This window comes from Peromyscus maniculatus, chromosome 15, assembly GCF_049852395.1.
Source record: "Peromyscus maniculatus bairdii isolate BWxNUB_F1_BW_parent chromosome 15, HU_Pman_BW_mat_3.1, whole genome shotgun sequence".
Classification (NCBI taxonomy): Eukaryota; Metazoa; Chordata; class Mammalia; order Rodentia; family Cricetidae; genus Peromyscus; species Peromyscus maniculatus.
Genome location: NC_134866.1, coordinates 7,126,164 through 7,142,607, shown reverse-complemented (window position 1 = coordinate 7,142,607; position 16,444 = coordinate 7,126,164). Strand labels below are relative to the sequence as shown.

At 37.8% G+C, this 16,444-nt stretch overlaps 1 protein-coding gene across 2 annotated transcripts in view; it reads right to left on the bottom strand.

The window, feature by feature from the left end:
* Positions 1-16,444, bottom strand: part of LOC102904131 (uncharacterized) — a 30,607-nt gene that overhangs the window by 10,902 nt on the left and 3,261 nt on the right. For both annotated transcript variants that reach the window (XM_042261840.2, XM_042261841.2), the window contains exons 2-4: positions 7,737-7,863; positions 4,599-4,694; positions 237-1,829 (exon numbers count right to left, since the gene is read on the bottom strand). In XM_042261840.2, the coding sequence (XP_042117774.1) occupies positions 237-1,829; positions 4,599-4,694; positions 7,737-7,863 (1,816 nt within the window). The remainder of the gene's footprint in view (positions 1-236; positions 1,830-4,598; positions 4,695-7,736; positions 7,864-16,444) is intronic.

Here is a 16,444-nt window from a genome sequence, read left to right as displayed (position 1 = left end):
ATGTCGAATAAGGCTTGAGCTATTATTAAAGGCTTTATTACATTCTTTACATGTGTAGGGCTTCTCTCCAGTATGAATTCTTTGATGCTTTATAAGAGCTGAATGATTATTAAATGCTTTGTCACATTCCTTGCATTTGTAAGGTTTTTCTCCAGTATGAATTCTCTGGTGTTGAATGAAGGTTGAGTAAATACTAAAAGCTTTGCCACATTCTTCACATGTATAAGGTTTCTCACCAGTATGGATTCGCTGATGCTTCCTCAGGTATGAAGAACAGATAAAGGCCTGGCCACACTCCGCACATTTGTAGGGTTTTTCCCCGGTATGAATTCTTTGGTGTAGAATAAGACATGAAGATTTAGCAAAGGCTTTGCCACATTCTTTGCATGTATAGGGTTTCTCTCCAGTATGAAGTCTCTGGTGATACTTAAAATAAGAAGAACACCTAAAAGCCTTGCCACATTCTTTGCACTTGTATGGTTTCTCTCCAGTATGAATTCTTTGGTGTACAAGAAGGCTTGAAGAATTAACAAAGGCTTTGCCACAGTCTTTGCATGTGTAGGGTTTCTCTCCAGTGTGAAATCTCTGATGATTCCTAAGGTATGAAGAGGACCTAAAGGTTTTGTCACATTCTTTGCATGTATAAGATTTCCCCCCAGTATGAAATCTCTGGTGATATTTAAGGTATGAAGAACAGCTAAAGGTTTTACCACATTCTTTGCATTCATAGAGTTTCTCAATAGTATGAATCTTCTGATGCTTATGTAGGTATGATGAACAGATAAACGTCTGGCCACACTCTTCACATTTATAAGGTTTCTCTCCACTGTGAATTCTTCCATGTTGGTTAAGGTGTGAAGAACAGTTAAAGGCTTTCCCACATTCTTTGCATTTGTAGGGTTTCTCTCCAGTGTGAATTCTCTGGTGCTGAGAAAGTGATGAACGAAAAATAAAAGCTTTGCCACAATCTGCACATTTGAAGGGTTTTTCTCCAGTGTGAATCTTGTGGTGTCGAGAGAGGGCCGAGCAATTATAAAAGGCTTTGCCACATTCTTCACACTTGAAGGGTTTCTCTCCACTATGGATTCTTTGGTGTTGAGTAAGAGCTGAACAATTATTAAAGGCTTTGCCGCATTCCTCACATATGTAGCGTTTCTCACCAGTGTGAATTCTACGGTGTTGGTTAAGACTTGAAGAACAGTTAAAAGCTTTGTCACATTCTTTACATTTGTAGGGTTTCTTTCCAGTATGAATAATTCGGTGTTGTTTAAGATGTGAAGAACAGTTAAAGGCTTTGCCACATTCTTCACATTTGTAGGGTTTCTCTCCAGTATGAATTCTCTGATGTTGAGAAAGTGATGTGGGAAAATTGAAGGTCTTGCCACAAGCTGCACATCTGTAGGGTCTCTCTCCAGTATGAATTCTTTGGTGTCGCGTTCGGGCTGAGCAATTATTAAAGGCTTTGCCACATTCTTCACACTTGTATGGTCTTTCTCCAGTATGAATTCTTTGGTGCTGAGTGAGAGCTGAAGAATTATTAAAGGCTTTGCCACATTGACATTTGTAGGGTTTCTCTCCAGTATGAATTCTGTGGTGTTGGTTAAGGCTTGAAGAACATGTAAAACCTTTGCCACATTCTTTGCATTTGTAGGGTTTCTCTCCAGTATGAATTCTCTGGTGTTTATAAAGTGTTGAGCGAACATTAAAGGCCTTGCCACATTCACCACATTTGTAAAGCTTTTCTCCAGGGTGAGTTTTATGGTGTTGGATAAGAAGTGAATTCCAAGGAAAGGTCTTGCCACATTCTTTAAATTTATAAGGTTTTATTTCTGTTGAGTAAAGGTGGAAGTATTAGTAAAAGATTAATGACATAGTTATAATTATGAAGCTTATCTTTTATATGGATCCTTATATCCATAGATATAGTTCTAAATGCAATTTATTCTCATATTAATGGGAAAATAGACATGACTCCATAACTGTATTCACTATAGCATTACTCAAAAAAATATAGTCAGTGAAACAATACAAACTTCCACTGAACAACAATAGAACATATTCAAAATTTTATATGTACTCAATGAAATGGCTCTGTGGATAGGTTCCTGATTCCCAGGGACCTACGTAGTGGAAGAGATGAACTGAATCCTGCAAGTTGTCTTCTGTCCTTCATATGAATCAGAAGTCCTTAGCAGACACATACACACACACACACACACACACACACACACACACACACACATACACACACACACACACTTAAGGTAAGCAATAATGAAATATTTATGATAAGGAAAACTCTTAAGGGCAGTATACAAAATGAAATATGCCCATTACATAAGATAGATATCTGATTAGAAATACATGAAAATTCTAAAATAGAAAACATCATAGAATACCTATTTAAATGGTGAATAGACGGAATGGACAAAAAAAAATACACAATTATTTTCCTATGCTTTTTGTTCTGAAAGCTTTACTATTTCTGAAAGATTTGTGACATAATGATTTGAATGTATTGAACAATGCCCCAAATATTTAAGATAGTAAATTTCATGTTATATATTTTTTTTAATCTCAGTTAAAATAAAAGCTATTACATGATTTTTAAGATGTTCAAGTTTACCTTTAAATACAGAGTTTCAGGAGAGTCAACATATTTATCAATTGTTTATGAAATTTTAATAACTTCTAGAAATATTCATTTAGCAAGATAAAACAACTATTAAGTAACCAATGACGAAATAAATACACATAGCATGAAAATATAGAACTAGTATTTAATACATGAAAAAAAAGAACATCAATTTTATTTGGAACTAGGCACATGACTTGTAGACATTTTAATATCTTACATTACCCTAAAGAGCCACTACTAAAAACTGTCATTCAATCATAATGTAAGCTATACCTAAGAAGATTAGCAACAGATATGAGGGAGCCTATACAAAAATAAAACACAGAAAATACAATTGCAAGTTCAGAAAAATTCTGAAAGAATATTGGTAGGCTACTAAAAATACTTGTCTACCTGAAAGTGCTTATCTAACTATTCTTTATCAATAAAAACTCAGGAGTCAGATATCAGGGTAAGAACCTGAATGATCAGAGAGGCAGCAGAGAAGCGACCAGTGATGACCTACCTACCTACCCACCTACCCCCTCTCTCTCTCTCTCTGTCTCTCTCTCTCTGTCTCTGTCTGTCTGTCTGTCTGTCTCTCCTCCCTTGACCCAAAAAGGGCAGAGATGCTCCCTCAGCCCTGCCCTACTACTTCCTGTGTCTATCTATCTATTTTTCCTCGGTCCTCTAAAACTTCTATGGCTAACTTTGGTCTGCTAACAGCTATTTCTGCCCTCTTTTTTTTTTTTAAACATGTGTTTTTCTTTTTTTTTTTTTTCTTTTTTTTTAAAGATTTATTTATTTATTTTATTTATTTATTTATTTTAAAGATTTATGTATACAGCATGTATGTCTGCAGGCCAGAAGAGGGCACCAGATCTCATTACAGATGGTTGTTAGCCACCATGTGGTTGCTGAGAATTGAACTCAGGACCTCTGGAAGAGCAGTCAGTGCTCTTAACCTCTGAGCCATCTCTCCAGCCCCCTATTTCTGTCCTCTTATTCAAAGCAAACTTTATTGGCAGTCTTGGGAGCGTCAGAATATGATCAAAATATCCCACAACATTTCCTCCTTTTATGTAATGAGTCTTTCTCTGTCCTGCCAACTTCCAAATAATGTCACAGAGAATTCTTATTCATTATGAAAGCTTGGTCTATAGATTTGGCTTGTTTCTAACTAGTTCTTATAACTTAAATTAACCCATTTATAGTAATCTACATTCTACTATGTGGCTCATAAGTGTTACCTCCTCCTGCACATCTTTCTTGCTCTGTGTCTCCTGGCATCTCTGCCTTTCTTGTTCCCAGAGTCTTCTCTGTCCATGGAAGTCTATACCTGTCTATACCTCCTGCCTAGCTATTGGCCATTCAGCTCTTTATTACACCAATCACAGCAATATATCTTCACACGGTGTATAAATATTCTGCAAGATTTATCTGTGTATAACTTTTTTGCTATCATATACCACAAAAACAATGCATCATAAATTATAAATCATTGACAATCAGTGTATGGCTGAGAAATTCACAGAAATACACTATAATAATTTATAAAGAAGTCTGATGGAACAACTTTAAATACTGAGCATGCAGATGCAATTAGAGAAATTATTTGTGGTGACACTGTGCTATAAAGGCTTGACATATAAATCTTAGAACTGTGTACAAGTTTCTGAGGCATGGGAAACAATGGCAAGTGATCTATAGTGATCTAGACCCTCACCTGCAGAAGGCCAGACTAAAGTCACTGTAAATGCATGCAGACATCACTAGAGAGGAAGGACAGATTTGAGGAAATAAAAGCATGATAAACATCTGTCAGAAAATATCCTACTTCAAGGGATAACAAGTGGAACATTCTGAATCACCGTTTTTCCCTGAAACAGATCCTCTAGTCCATCCAGCTTTTGATACCTGCCTTTCTGTGGCATCTCTGGACCTTCCACTTGTGTGTTCTGATCTATGCAATCCCACATACCTGGGTGTACAGCAACTGGGGCTGGTCCCTTCACATTCCATGGCTCTTTTCTTTGCTCGAGAAATGTCACCAAATATGGCTTAGAAAAAGCTAGACCTGTTAGGAGGAAAGGTAAATGTGATGACTGTATGTTGTTCTCTAGGACTGACATTTATATATCACTATTATATTTATAAGAAAAGAGGAAACAGAATAACAGATGGCAGAAAATAATTTCTTTAAATGTTTCCTGATAGATATATTCAATACTTCGAGCTTTACCTCAAGAAAAAAAATTAAGCTGCTGGGTAAAATATTTTACTTTAAGATATATGTGTCATATTTCATGTCTCTCAATTTCTAAAATTCCAAATAAAAAGGAATCACACTACCAAAACAACAAGGTTGAAAACACAAGAACTGTAATTAACTTTATCAGCTACACCTACAACTCCCTTAAGTTTTCCTTAAGAGCAGGAATCTGACTTTGTGAACGGAGTTTGAATGCTTCCTACTCTAGTTTTATGGAATAATGAGAAATATTACTCTTAGTTCTCAGCAGAGCTGAAAAACACTTTCAGCAAAATGGCAGGATACAAATATCAACCAAAATCAAACATACTGAGGAAGAAATTACTCACCAAACCTATCCCTGACCCCCCCCTCCCCAAAAAAGAGGATACATTGGAATAAACCTAATCCAGGGAATAAAAGACTTCTATAATGAAAAGTTTAAATCACTAAAGAATAGAAACCAAAGGGGGGGGAAAGAAATTGAATACTGGAAGATGGAAAAAAAACTCCTATGCTTATGGATTGGTAGACTTAATATTGTGAAAATGACATTTTACAATGTGCACAATGATGTCAAACTGACTTCTAAATAGTTTTATTTATACATAGATTTGTGCTGTTCTCAATGTTAATCACAGCAGCTGTGGCTTGCAGCTGGTAGCAGCTGACGTAGAGACTCATAACTGGCCAAAGTATCCAGAAGCTATACATGTGGTGGGAAATATTATGAATAACAAACCTCAATGAAGCAAACATCAGGAAAACAAACAATCCAATCAAACAATGGGCTCTGAAGCTGAACAGTGATCTCAAAAAACGACAAACCCACAGCTGGTATTTTTACAAGTCATTGTCATCTTTAGCCATCAGTGACATGAAGATTAAAACTACTTTGAGATTCTATCTCACCTGAATTGAGGTTATCATTAAGAAAACAAATGATGAGAAATTTTGGCAAGTATGTATAAAAAGAACACACTTTAAATTATCATGGGAGTGTAAACTGGTACAGCCATTATGGAAATCAAGGCAGAGGATTCTCAAAACGCTGAAAGTAAAACTTGCTAACTACCACATGACCCAGCTACATCACTCTTGGACATATACTCAAAAGATTCCATCTCTTACCACAGAGATACTTGCATCTCCATGGTCATTGCTGCTCCGTTCACAACAGCTAGGAAACTGAATCCACTTACATATCCAAAGAATGACGAGTGAAGAGTGAAATGTGTTCTATACACACACCACAGAATTGTATTCAGATATAAAGAAACATGAAACTGTGCATTTTGCAGGTAAATGGAGGAGGGAGGTAAATGAGAGTCAGAAAGACAAATGTCAAACATTCCTTCTCATGTGTGGATCTTAGCTTTGAATTTCAGGTTTCTGTGTTTCCTTTGGAGTACCTGTAGCAGACTGGAAGGTAGAGAAGGGCCACTGAAGAGGAGGGACTGTCTGAACAGAAGGTAGTGGGACAGCATAAATGGTATGAAAGTAGAGTTAGGCATTACTGGGGGTGGAGAGATTTAAGTTCAGATGGATGTGCATGGTGGGGATGTCCAGTATCTGGGGGAGAGGATTAGCTAAAAGTAAGGATTAAAAAAGCCACACAGAATCCTATTACTCTGTAAATTAATTTAAATTATAATTTAAAGGTTTAAAGGAATGTACCCTGCATGGGTGGATAAATACTATTGTTCAAAAGACATAGGTTGTTTTGTTTTGTTTTTCTTTAAGTGCCAACCATCACAGAGGTAGAATACCTCCCTGTGAATTTTAGCTCAGGGTATGCCAGAGACCACCAAAGCAATGCAAACTTGTTCCATTCCTCTTGGTTGCCTGACAGACTAGACCATAAGACCCAATCACTGAAGACATCACATACTCTAGCAGCAGGAAATAGATACATCGAGTTTTAACAGAGCTGGAGGCTTTCTTCAGGCCAGCCATATTTCACATAGTGGGAGGTGATGTGAAGGCTTCTTGGATAAAAACGGCAGCATCTGTGAACCCTGAAAACTATAATACTGTTGTGGAATATTCCTTTATTCGGTGTGAAGACGTGTCACTCTGATTGGTTTAATAAAGAGCTGAATGGCCATTAGATATGCAGGAAGAGGTTAGGCAGGATTTCTGGGACAGAGAGATCTCTGGAAAGAAGAAAGGGAGAGATGCCAGAAGATGCAGAGCAAGGAGGACGGGTAATATGGAGACAAGGCAATAAAACCATGAGGCCGAAAGTAAGTTACTAGAAATGGGTTAATTTAAGTTATAGGAGCTAGTTAGAAAAAAGCCTAAGCTATCTGCTGAGTTTTCATAAATAATAATAAGTCTCCATGTCATTATTGGGGAGCAGATGGTCCCAACAAAAAAAAAAAAATCCATCCACAAAATATCAACCTACTGGAAAAGATGTGTCCACTGGCATAGATGTGGCATGACTATTACATGTAATCACTCTGCCTGGTACTACAGAACTATCTAAAAGCTAGCCATGCTTAAGTAAATAACCCCTTACTCATGCTCATGTTGCCGACTTTAACCAATGCAGTGGGCCAGAGGAAAAAATACATGGAAGTAGGACAGAGACTGCATGGGTTGAAAACAGGGGTCTGCGGAAAGGGTCAGAGGATAAAGGTGGGCATAGTCAATATACATGTGTAAACACACATGTACATTCACGTGTCCATTACAGTATACATTACACATGTACATGCACGTGTAAAATTGTGGAATAATTGTTATAATGCAAAAATTTGAAGCTCATTGTTGTAAAGCATAAGTTCCCATGAGATATTCTACCAATAGAGGAAGTTACACGTTTAAAGAGAATTAAAAATTCACTATGGAAGTGATTCTCACCCAGGAATACAAGGTTGCTGTAATTCTCCAGCATCACATCCCTGTACAGATTCCACTGAGCAAGGTCCAGGCATTCACACTCCTCTGCAGAGAAATCAATGGCCACATCCCTGAAGGAGAGCAGTGCCTAAAATAAAAAAAAAATGAACAGTATATGTTAATTTAGTTAAGTAGTATAATCGAGAGCTCAATATCAATATATAAATAATATGTGGTTAGAAACAGAATTTTTTTTTTTTTTTTTTTTTTTTGGTTTTTCGAGACAGGGTTTCTCTGTGTAGCTTTGCGCCTTTCCTGGAACTCACTTGGTAGTCCAGGCTGGCCTCGAACTCACAGAGATCCGCCTGGCTCTGCCTCCTGAGTGCTGGGATTAAAGGCGTGCGCCACCACCGCCCGGCCAGAATTTTTAATTTTAAGAAAGATGAAAGAGTAGTAGGATACGGAATGAGATATTTTTATATAATATCTTATACATTACCCATATTTAAGGGAAGACAATGGCATATGCCCTAACAAACCCATCTGGATATTATACTTTATGATATACAAAACAGAACATGAATACAGTATGAATTTCATGTACGGTGCTGATGTGGTACACATTTTTCACAGGAGAGGGTCACACTGAGTTAGAGTGACACTTCTCAACTGTTACACATGAAATGAGATGAAAATGCAGATTCTAAGGCAGCAGCTCCTGGGGAAGGAAGGGCTGAGTCTCTGAACACGCACCCACTTCAGTGCTAAGGCAAAGGACAGCTCACCAAAGACACTTGTCTGAGTATGCAAGGGGGCACAATAAGGGAAGAATTCATAGATAAAAAGGAACTGGAGATTTTTAATGAATTTATATTTGAAAAATAAAAGTGCAATGCTTTCTAAATATTAAAATACATTAGATGGCATTTTAAAGTTTTCTTTTACTTCATTTTTCTTCTCTCCTTTCTCACCCTGCCTGGTTTAGATAAATATTCATGTATTTGTTGGAGAGATGTGGAAAGGCTCAGAGGGCTCTGTACAGAAGTCTCTGTTTCCTTCACAGCTAGCAAGTCACCTATCTCCCACTCAGAAGAGAACCTAAGGCTAAACTGAAGTATAGTTAGACCCAGATACATAGAATCTGGAGCTGATTGTGGGAAGAACCTGATCCATGGGTTGTTCTGAATCAACAACAAGATCTCATCATCTCAGAGTATCCACTGTGTCATCCACAACTCCCAGTACCCCAGTTATAAAAATAGAATGTATAACTGAGAGACTATAAGGTACAGTGTTTACCTTTATGGAATCCACCTCAATCATGCTTTTTGGAAATATTTCTGTTTCATGTTGTGCTGATGAAGACACTGTTCTGTTTACGTACATAGGGCTAGAAATTACTGAACAGATGTGTTCAGCATGGCAAACTGTGGAGGTTTGAATGAAAATGGTCCCTGAAGGTTCTAACGTCTGAATACCTGGCCCCCAGTTGGTGGAACTGTTTGGGAAGGATTGGGAGGTGTGGCCTTGTTAAAAGAGGTGTGTAACTAAGGGTGGGCTTTGAGGTTTGAAAAGACTCATGCCATTTCCCCCCCCACACACATACACACATTTTCTCTGCCTCTTGATTGTGTCTCAAGATGTTGCTCTCAGCTACTGTTCCAGCACCACATCTGCCTGTCTGTTCCATGCTCACTGCCATGAGGATCATGGACCTTCTGAAAATGTAAGCTTCAAATAAACTCTTCTATAAGTTGCCATGGTCATGGTGTCTTATCACAGCAATAAAAAATAACTAAGACAAACTCATGGATAGCTGTGTTACGAAGACAGAACAAACGTGATCTGAGTCAGGCCAGGTGTCCTAGCTCTAGCCCACATTCTCATCTCCGTTGCTCAAAACAGACTGTACGCCCACCTCCCTAACATACAGTACCACTTCTGCCCATGTTTCCTTCCGTGTTTTGTTGCTTGGGCTTGAATTGTTTTTTTTTTTTTTTTCTTTTTCATTTTTAGAGTACCATACAAAAATAATAGGTTTTATCATGGCATCCTCCTATACAAGGCTATATTCTTTCTTTGAATTCATATTCCTCCTCAACAGTCTTCTTTAGTAATATATATATATATACATATATATATACATATATATATATATATATATATATATATATATATATAGAGAGAGAGAGAGAGAGAGAGAGAGAGAGAGAGAGAGAGTGTTTCTTCAGGTACCTAACAAAGTTAAGCAGAAAGTACACAAACTCCTATACACGCATCCATAGCTTATGTCACTCACTAGTCTCCATCAGAGTGGTAGAGGGATGCATTTGCTACAATGGCAAACCTACATATTGACATGCGCAGAAGCCCCCGAATAACCCCTCTTCCTTTACAGCTAGTCCCCCTTCTTTCCCCAGGTAGTCCCCACTTCTCCTTTCACATTACATCTATTCCATCCGTTGTGCATATTAACCACATTTCCTTTGTCCAGGTGTCTGTTCATGGACCTCCATGCTGGCTTCACACAGCAGTCAATGATAATGGTGCAGCTACAAACATGGGGGAGGGGAGAGTGGCAAGTATTGCTCCAGGATGCTGTCTTGAAGTCCTCAGGTGCACAGGAGAGTGGCATAACTAAGTTATTTGATTCTCCCACTTTCAGTATTTTGACAAACTTCCGTACTGAGTTCCGTTGTTGCTACCCGTGTTTACATAGCAACCAGCAGTAAATAAGATTTCCTCTTTCCCACACATCTTTGTGAATACATGTTGCCATTCATTTACTCAATCATGCTGACTGGGGTGAGAGGGAATCTTAAAGTAGTTTTAATCTGCATTTCACTAATGGTTAAAAATGCTGAACTTTTTTTTTTAAGTTATTTCTTGGCCATTTGCATTTCTGTTGTATATTTTGTTTGTGTTCTGACAAATAAAGCTTGCCTGGAGATCAGAGGGTAGAGCTAGTCACTAGTTAACCATACAGGCCAGGCAGTGGTGGCTCATACCTTTAAACCCAGCAATAGGGAGGTGGATGCAGGAATATGAGGCTGGTGGAGACAGGATCTCAGCCCCCATTTGGTCTGAGGATTCATAGAGGTAAGAAGTCTCTAGTGGCTGCTGCTCTGTTCTCTGGTCTTTCAGCTTCCACCTTCGATATCTGACTCTGGGTTTTTATTGTTAAGACTAATTAGGATAGTGAATCATCTGCTGCCGAACTGCTAAGACAAAAGTTCTAGAAATATTTACTGCTGAAGAGAGCAAAACAGGTGACTGATAATATGCAAACCTTAGAAGAACTTACTAAAACAGATAATAGAGATACTCAGACACAGACTGGGGAATTTAAAGAAAAAACAATCTCACCATTACATTTTAAAATCAGAGAGGCGCAGCCCAAGGTTATCAAACAACCAACCTTAATTTATCCAGTCACCTTATAGGAACAACTGCCAAATGACAGGCGTCCCCAAGGCTAGGTAAGAGCTGACTGGACTCCTGTGCACACTTTAGATTTGAGGAGACATAGGGAAGTGATAGTCTCATTTGGCATGCATATTATCTTTTGTGAAGCAGATGTTAAATTCATGGTCAACTAGTAACATAATTGTCCCACACGACTGGAAAGGCTTGGTTACAGCAGTATTGGAGTCTGGTCCTAAGTACAGTGGAGGACCTGGTGGACAGGTGAGGCTAGGACCACTGAACAACAAAGTAGGGATGAGGTATTGAAATTTCCCAAGACCAACTTCTTGGAGAAGGCCATTATGCTGATGGCTGATGTACAAAGACAGTCTCTGTATGATGACCACACCCTGGCTCTATGCTGTGCAGCAACTTTGATTGCTTAGGACAGAACTAAAGAAATCAGAAAGAAGAGAGTCATTTATTAAAGTTATACAGGGCCCAAAAGAAATCTTCACTTAATTTTTTTTTTACAAAGATTAACTTCAACTGTAAATAGAATGATACCAAATTCAGAAGCTAGATAAATAATAATTGAATCTTTTTGGCATTTGAAAATGCTTATTCACAATGCAAAAGGGTAATTAGGACTTTAAAGACAAGATCAGCACCCATAGATGAACGGATTAGAAAACTAACTTATAAGACTCACAAATGCTTATCATTTTATCAGATATAATTTGCCAAAAGGGAAACTCCCCAAAGTTACCCTTGGGACAGGGTTATGTTGTTTTCTTTCCAGGAGAATGAAGGCATCCAGCTAAGGAATCTGAAGACCACTGGACAAATGAGACATCTGAAGAAAAAGGACAAATCATCCAGAGAAAATGTGCCAAGAAAAAGAATAAATTGGCCTATTGGTGTTGTAGACTATTATTTTAAGGTGTTTGTGCCACATTTGTTTAACTCTGTGAAGCTGTGTTACTGTTCCTGTCTAAAACACCTGATGGTCTAATAAAAAGCTGAACAGCCAATAACAAGGCAGGAGAAAGGATAGGCAGGGCTGGCAGGCAGAGAGAATATATAGAGGGAGAAATCTGGGAGGGGGCATCTAGGAGCCAGAGAAGGAAGAGGACATCAGAGGCCAGCCACCCAGCTACACAGCAAGCCACAGGGTAAGATTTACAGAAGTAATAGAACAGGAAAAGCCCAGAGGCAAAAGGTAGACTGGATAAGTTAAGCTAAGAAAACCTGGCTAGAAACTAAGCTGAACTAAAGCCAGGCATTAATAATTAAGAATAAGATTTCAAGTGATTTGCTTGGGAGCTGAGTGGTGGGCCCCCAAAAAAGAGCCAAAAAACAACCAACAACATATTGGTATATCACATTTCCAACAGGATTAAATTTCATAAATCTTCCCAAATGTTTGTTTCTGCTGTTCTCTACAGATACATAATGCAAATGTTCTTTTTGTAGTCCCAGTTCAATTAAAAATCGGTCTGGGAGGGGGGAATGGACCTGCCTGGACTGAGTCTACCAGGTCAACCCCGGTCCTCGGGGGAGACCTTGATCTGGAGGAGGTGGGAATGGGGGGTGGGCTGGGGGGAGGGGTGGGCGAGAGGGGGAGAACAGGGGATTCTGTGGCTATTATGTTGAACTGAATGGTGTTGTAAAATAATAATAATAATAATAATAAAAAAACCAAAAAAAAAAAATTAAAACTGGGTTTGGAGTTGGAGTGTGGCTCTCTCCTTTGCTAAACCCACACATATTGTTCAAAAAAAATTCAGAGTCTCTGTTTCATATCAGAAGAGTCATCACCACCTGGTATGGCATAGAAGAAAACCAAAATCAAGGGACTATTACTGTCACAAATCTTTTAACCCTGAAATTTATTTTGACTTTTGAAACTTTCCTTCAGGTATATTAATATCTTAAAATTTAAACTTTCTCTTTTGATATTAATGACGTTTAAGTTTTCTACAGTGAATGATAAACTTTTCTAACAGCAATCTCTGGAGTCTCCAAAAAGATGATGGAGCTCCACAATGACAATTCCAACTGGATTATGATCACACCATTAAGCGGACAAACACCACCTAAAGATTGGCTTTGGACTACAAACTGCTCAAGACAGTTTCAAGGTAGGCTGGCTGATTGAACCAGCTTCACAGACTTATGATTCTAGCCAGGACTTGAGACAAGCCCTGCACTTTCCCATCACACAGAGACATCAAATGACACAGCTGGCTATCCCAAGACTTGACAATTATCCCAGTTCTTCTCCAGGCTCCCCTAAAGATGCTGTTGCCCCCAAACAGCAGGAAGTAAATTTAAGAATATGATGCTCAAGAGGGGGAGTGTATGGTTTTTGGTCATTTACTGGGTTATAGATATTTGTCATTGCTTAGGGTGGTTGGTTACAAGTTGTTATTGGTAATGGTCAGGAAAAAAAGCTGAACAAAGAAGATTAGATTCAGGTATCTTGTTCTAAAGAGAAAAAGGGGGTAATATAGAAATAGAATGAAAAGGTAGATTATTAAATCTACTTTTTAAAAGCAACTACTAGTTTTAAATATTCTACATTGGCTTGGATTTTTGTGTATTGATAAAAATTTGACATTATTTTTGTTAATATATACATATATGTTACAGAAATATAATAAATATAAAAAGGTAATTATTAAAACTACTTTTAAACCAAAGAGGCAACTACTAGCTTTAAATATTTTAAATTGGCTTGAATTTTTGTATATCGATACAAATTTAAGGTTAATTTTTTAGAACATACTGTGTAGGTGTTTCTATTCTTGTTCATGGTATTGTATCTATATAGCTCATCTAACAATGTTATATAAACTTCTAGTCTTTGAAAGTCTATTATTAAAACTATTTAGGATAATAGAGAAATGCAGGTTAGTAGTTAGTCACCTATTACAATTAAACTTGTAGTCATGTTACATATGTTTTCAAGGTCAAACAGAGATATATTTTAGATAGGCAAGTGGTCTTCAAACACTTCAGAGATTTATAGAATATGACATTTAAAATGTTTTAATAACATAAGGTTCTTTTTTTTTTATGACAATGAGACATGACTGCTCCTGGCAGCACCAATCTACTTCAGAGATAATGGACACTGAAGAAATTCCATACAAAGTTTACTTTCCTTGTGGCAAAAGTTAGCCACTGGGCAAGAAACTGCCCTTGCCTCAACTGCTGACAGTATGCTGTCCAAACTGGATTAACAGGACAAAAAAGAGACTGCAGAACTTTGCCAAGACATGGTGGGATAGTCCTTCAATAACCCTGCTTCACAGATTCTAGGCCTGTAAGATATTCTAGGCCTGTAGGCCGAAGATGGATGAACCAATGCTGCAGCGGAACCCTGGTTGACTGTCCAGGCAGCGAGGTTGTTTCTGTCATTTCTTATTTTTGGAAGTTGTTTGCTCTACACTTCCTGTTTACTCAGGTAATATTGTATCTTTCTCAGAACCCTAATGGAGTTGAAGACTAGACAGTTATAGCTGTCCTTGTTACCAGACTCAAAAAAGAAACTCACAAAAGAGGTGTAAAGATATAAGGTTGAAAGACATAAAAAGATAGCTTTGGGTTGGTATTGGGTTGGTAATACAAGTTAGGATAGAAAGTAAATTAGATACAACAATTTGGACTCACCAAGACAGGATAGATAATGGGTATTTTCTCTGAATTTGTCAAATACTAATGGACTAGACATTGTTAATGTAATTATTGCCTGTATATATTTGTGTACAGTTATTGTACATAGTTTTTTCCATGTTAGTTAAAACCTTCACTTTTTAGTTGGACAAAAAGGGGGAAATGTATGATATTTTGTTTGTGTTCTGACAAATAAAGCTTGCCTGGAGATCAGAGGGCAGAGCTACCCACTAGTTAACCATAGAGGCCAGGTGGTGGTGGCACACACCTTTAATCCCAGCACGAGGGAGGTGGAGACAAGAATATAAAGTGGGTGGAGACAGGATCTTGACCACCTCCATTCAATGGATTTGTAGAGGTAATTAGTTTCTAGTGGCTGTTACTCTGCTTCTCTAATCTTTCAGCTTTAACCTTCAATATCTGACTCCAGTTTTTTATTGTTAAGACTCAGTAGGATCATGCATCACATTTGTCCTTTTGAAAACTGTCTGTTTATTGGACAATTTATTGATTGAATGGTTTAGTTTTGGCCTGCTTAATTTCTGCATTACTTTTTATGTATTTAGTCTTAGTACCCCATCTGATATGTCACTAGCAATGATTTTTTTCCCATTCTGTAGGCTGTCTCTTCATTATAGTTAAGACATTTATTTTTATATATTATAACTGTCCATTCAAGGGAATATTCCCTATGCTATTCTATATGTGAAATCCAGTTTTCTTACAGTAGCTGTAAAGACACTGTCTTTTTCCCAGTATATGTTTCTGATAATATATATCAAAAATTAAGTGGTGTTGGTGGTGGTGGTGGTGGTGGTGGTGCATGCCTTTTAATCCCAGCACTTGGGAGGCAGAGGCAAGCAGATCTTTGTGAGTTTGAGGCTATCATGGCCTACAGAATGAGTTCCAGGACAGCCACACAGTGAAACTGTCTCAAAAAAAATTAAATGGTTTAAATATGTTTATTTCTGGGTCTTCTCTCTTATTCCACTAGTTTACATACATATCTGTGTTTGTGCAGAACCATGCTGGTTCTGTTAATGTGATTCTGTAATATAACTTGAGATCAGGTATTGTACTACTTCCAGAATTGCTCTTCATGATAAATATTCCTTTGACTATTTGGTTTTTCATTTGCTTTTATATTTCTATATGAATGTTAGGATTGTTTTTCTAGTTCTGTGAAGAATATCACTTTATGGAGTACTGGGAATCAAATCCAAAACTTCATGCATGGTAGGCAAACACTCTACCAAGTGACATCACTCATCCTAGTCTGTGTCATATCATCTGTGTCTAGAAATTTATCCATTCCTTTAAAAAATTTTCTTGACCTGGAAAAATGTAGTACAAGAAAGGGTAGATAATTAAGTTATTGTACAAGATGATTAGGCATTTGGGAGCTCAGGGGGTTAAACTAAAGTTGTAGAAATATATCCCAAGCTCTAGAAAGACACATGCTGCAGGGAAGAACTCCTAGACATGAGATTTTCTGTGTGATATATTTAGAAAACTTAATGGTAAATGGGTGAGCATGTGGAGAAAGAGCTGAAGACCCCATGGACCACAGCTCCTTATACCCATAAATCCCACCTATGAGACAGAATCCAGCATTCCTTTACCTTAAACCCTCAGTGGAAATA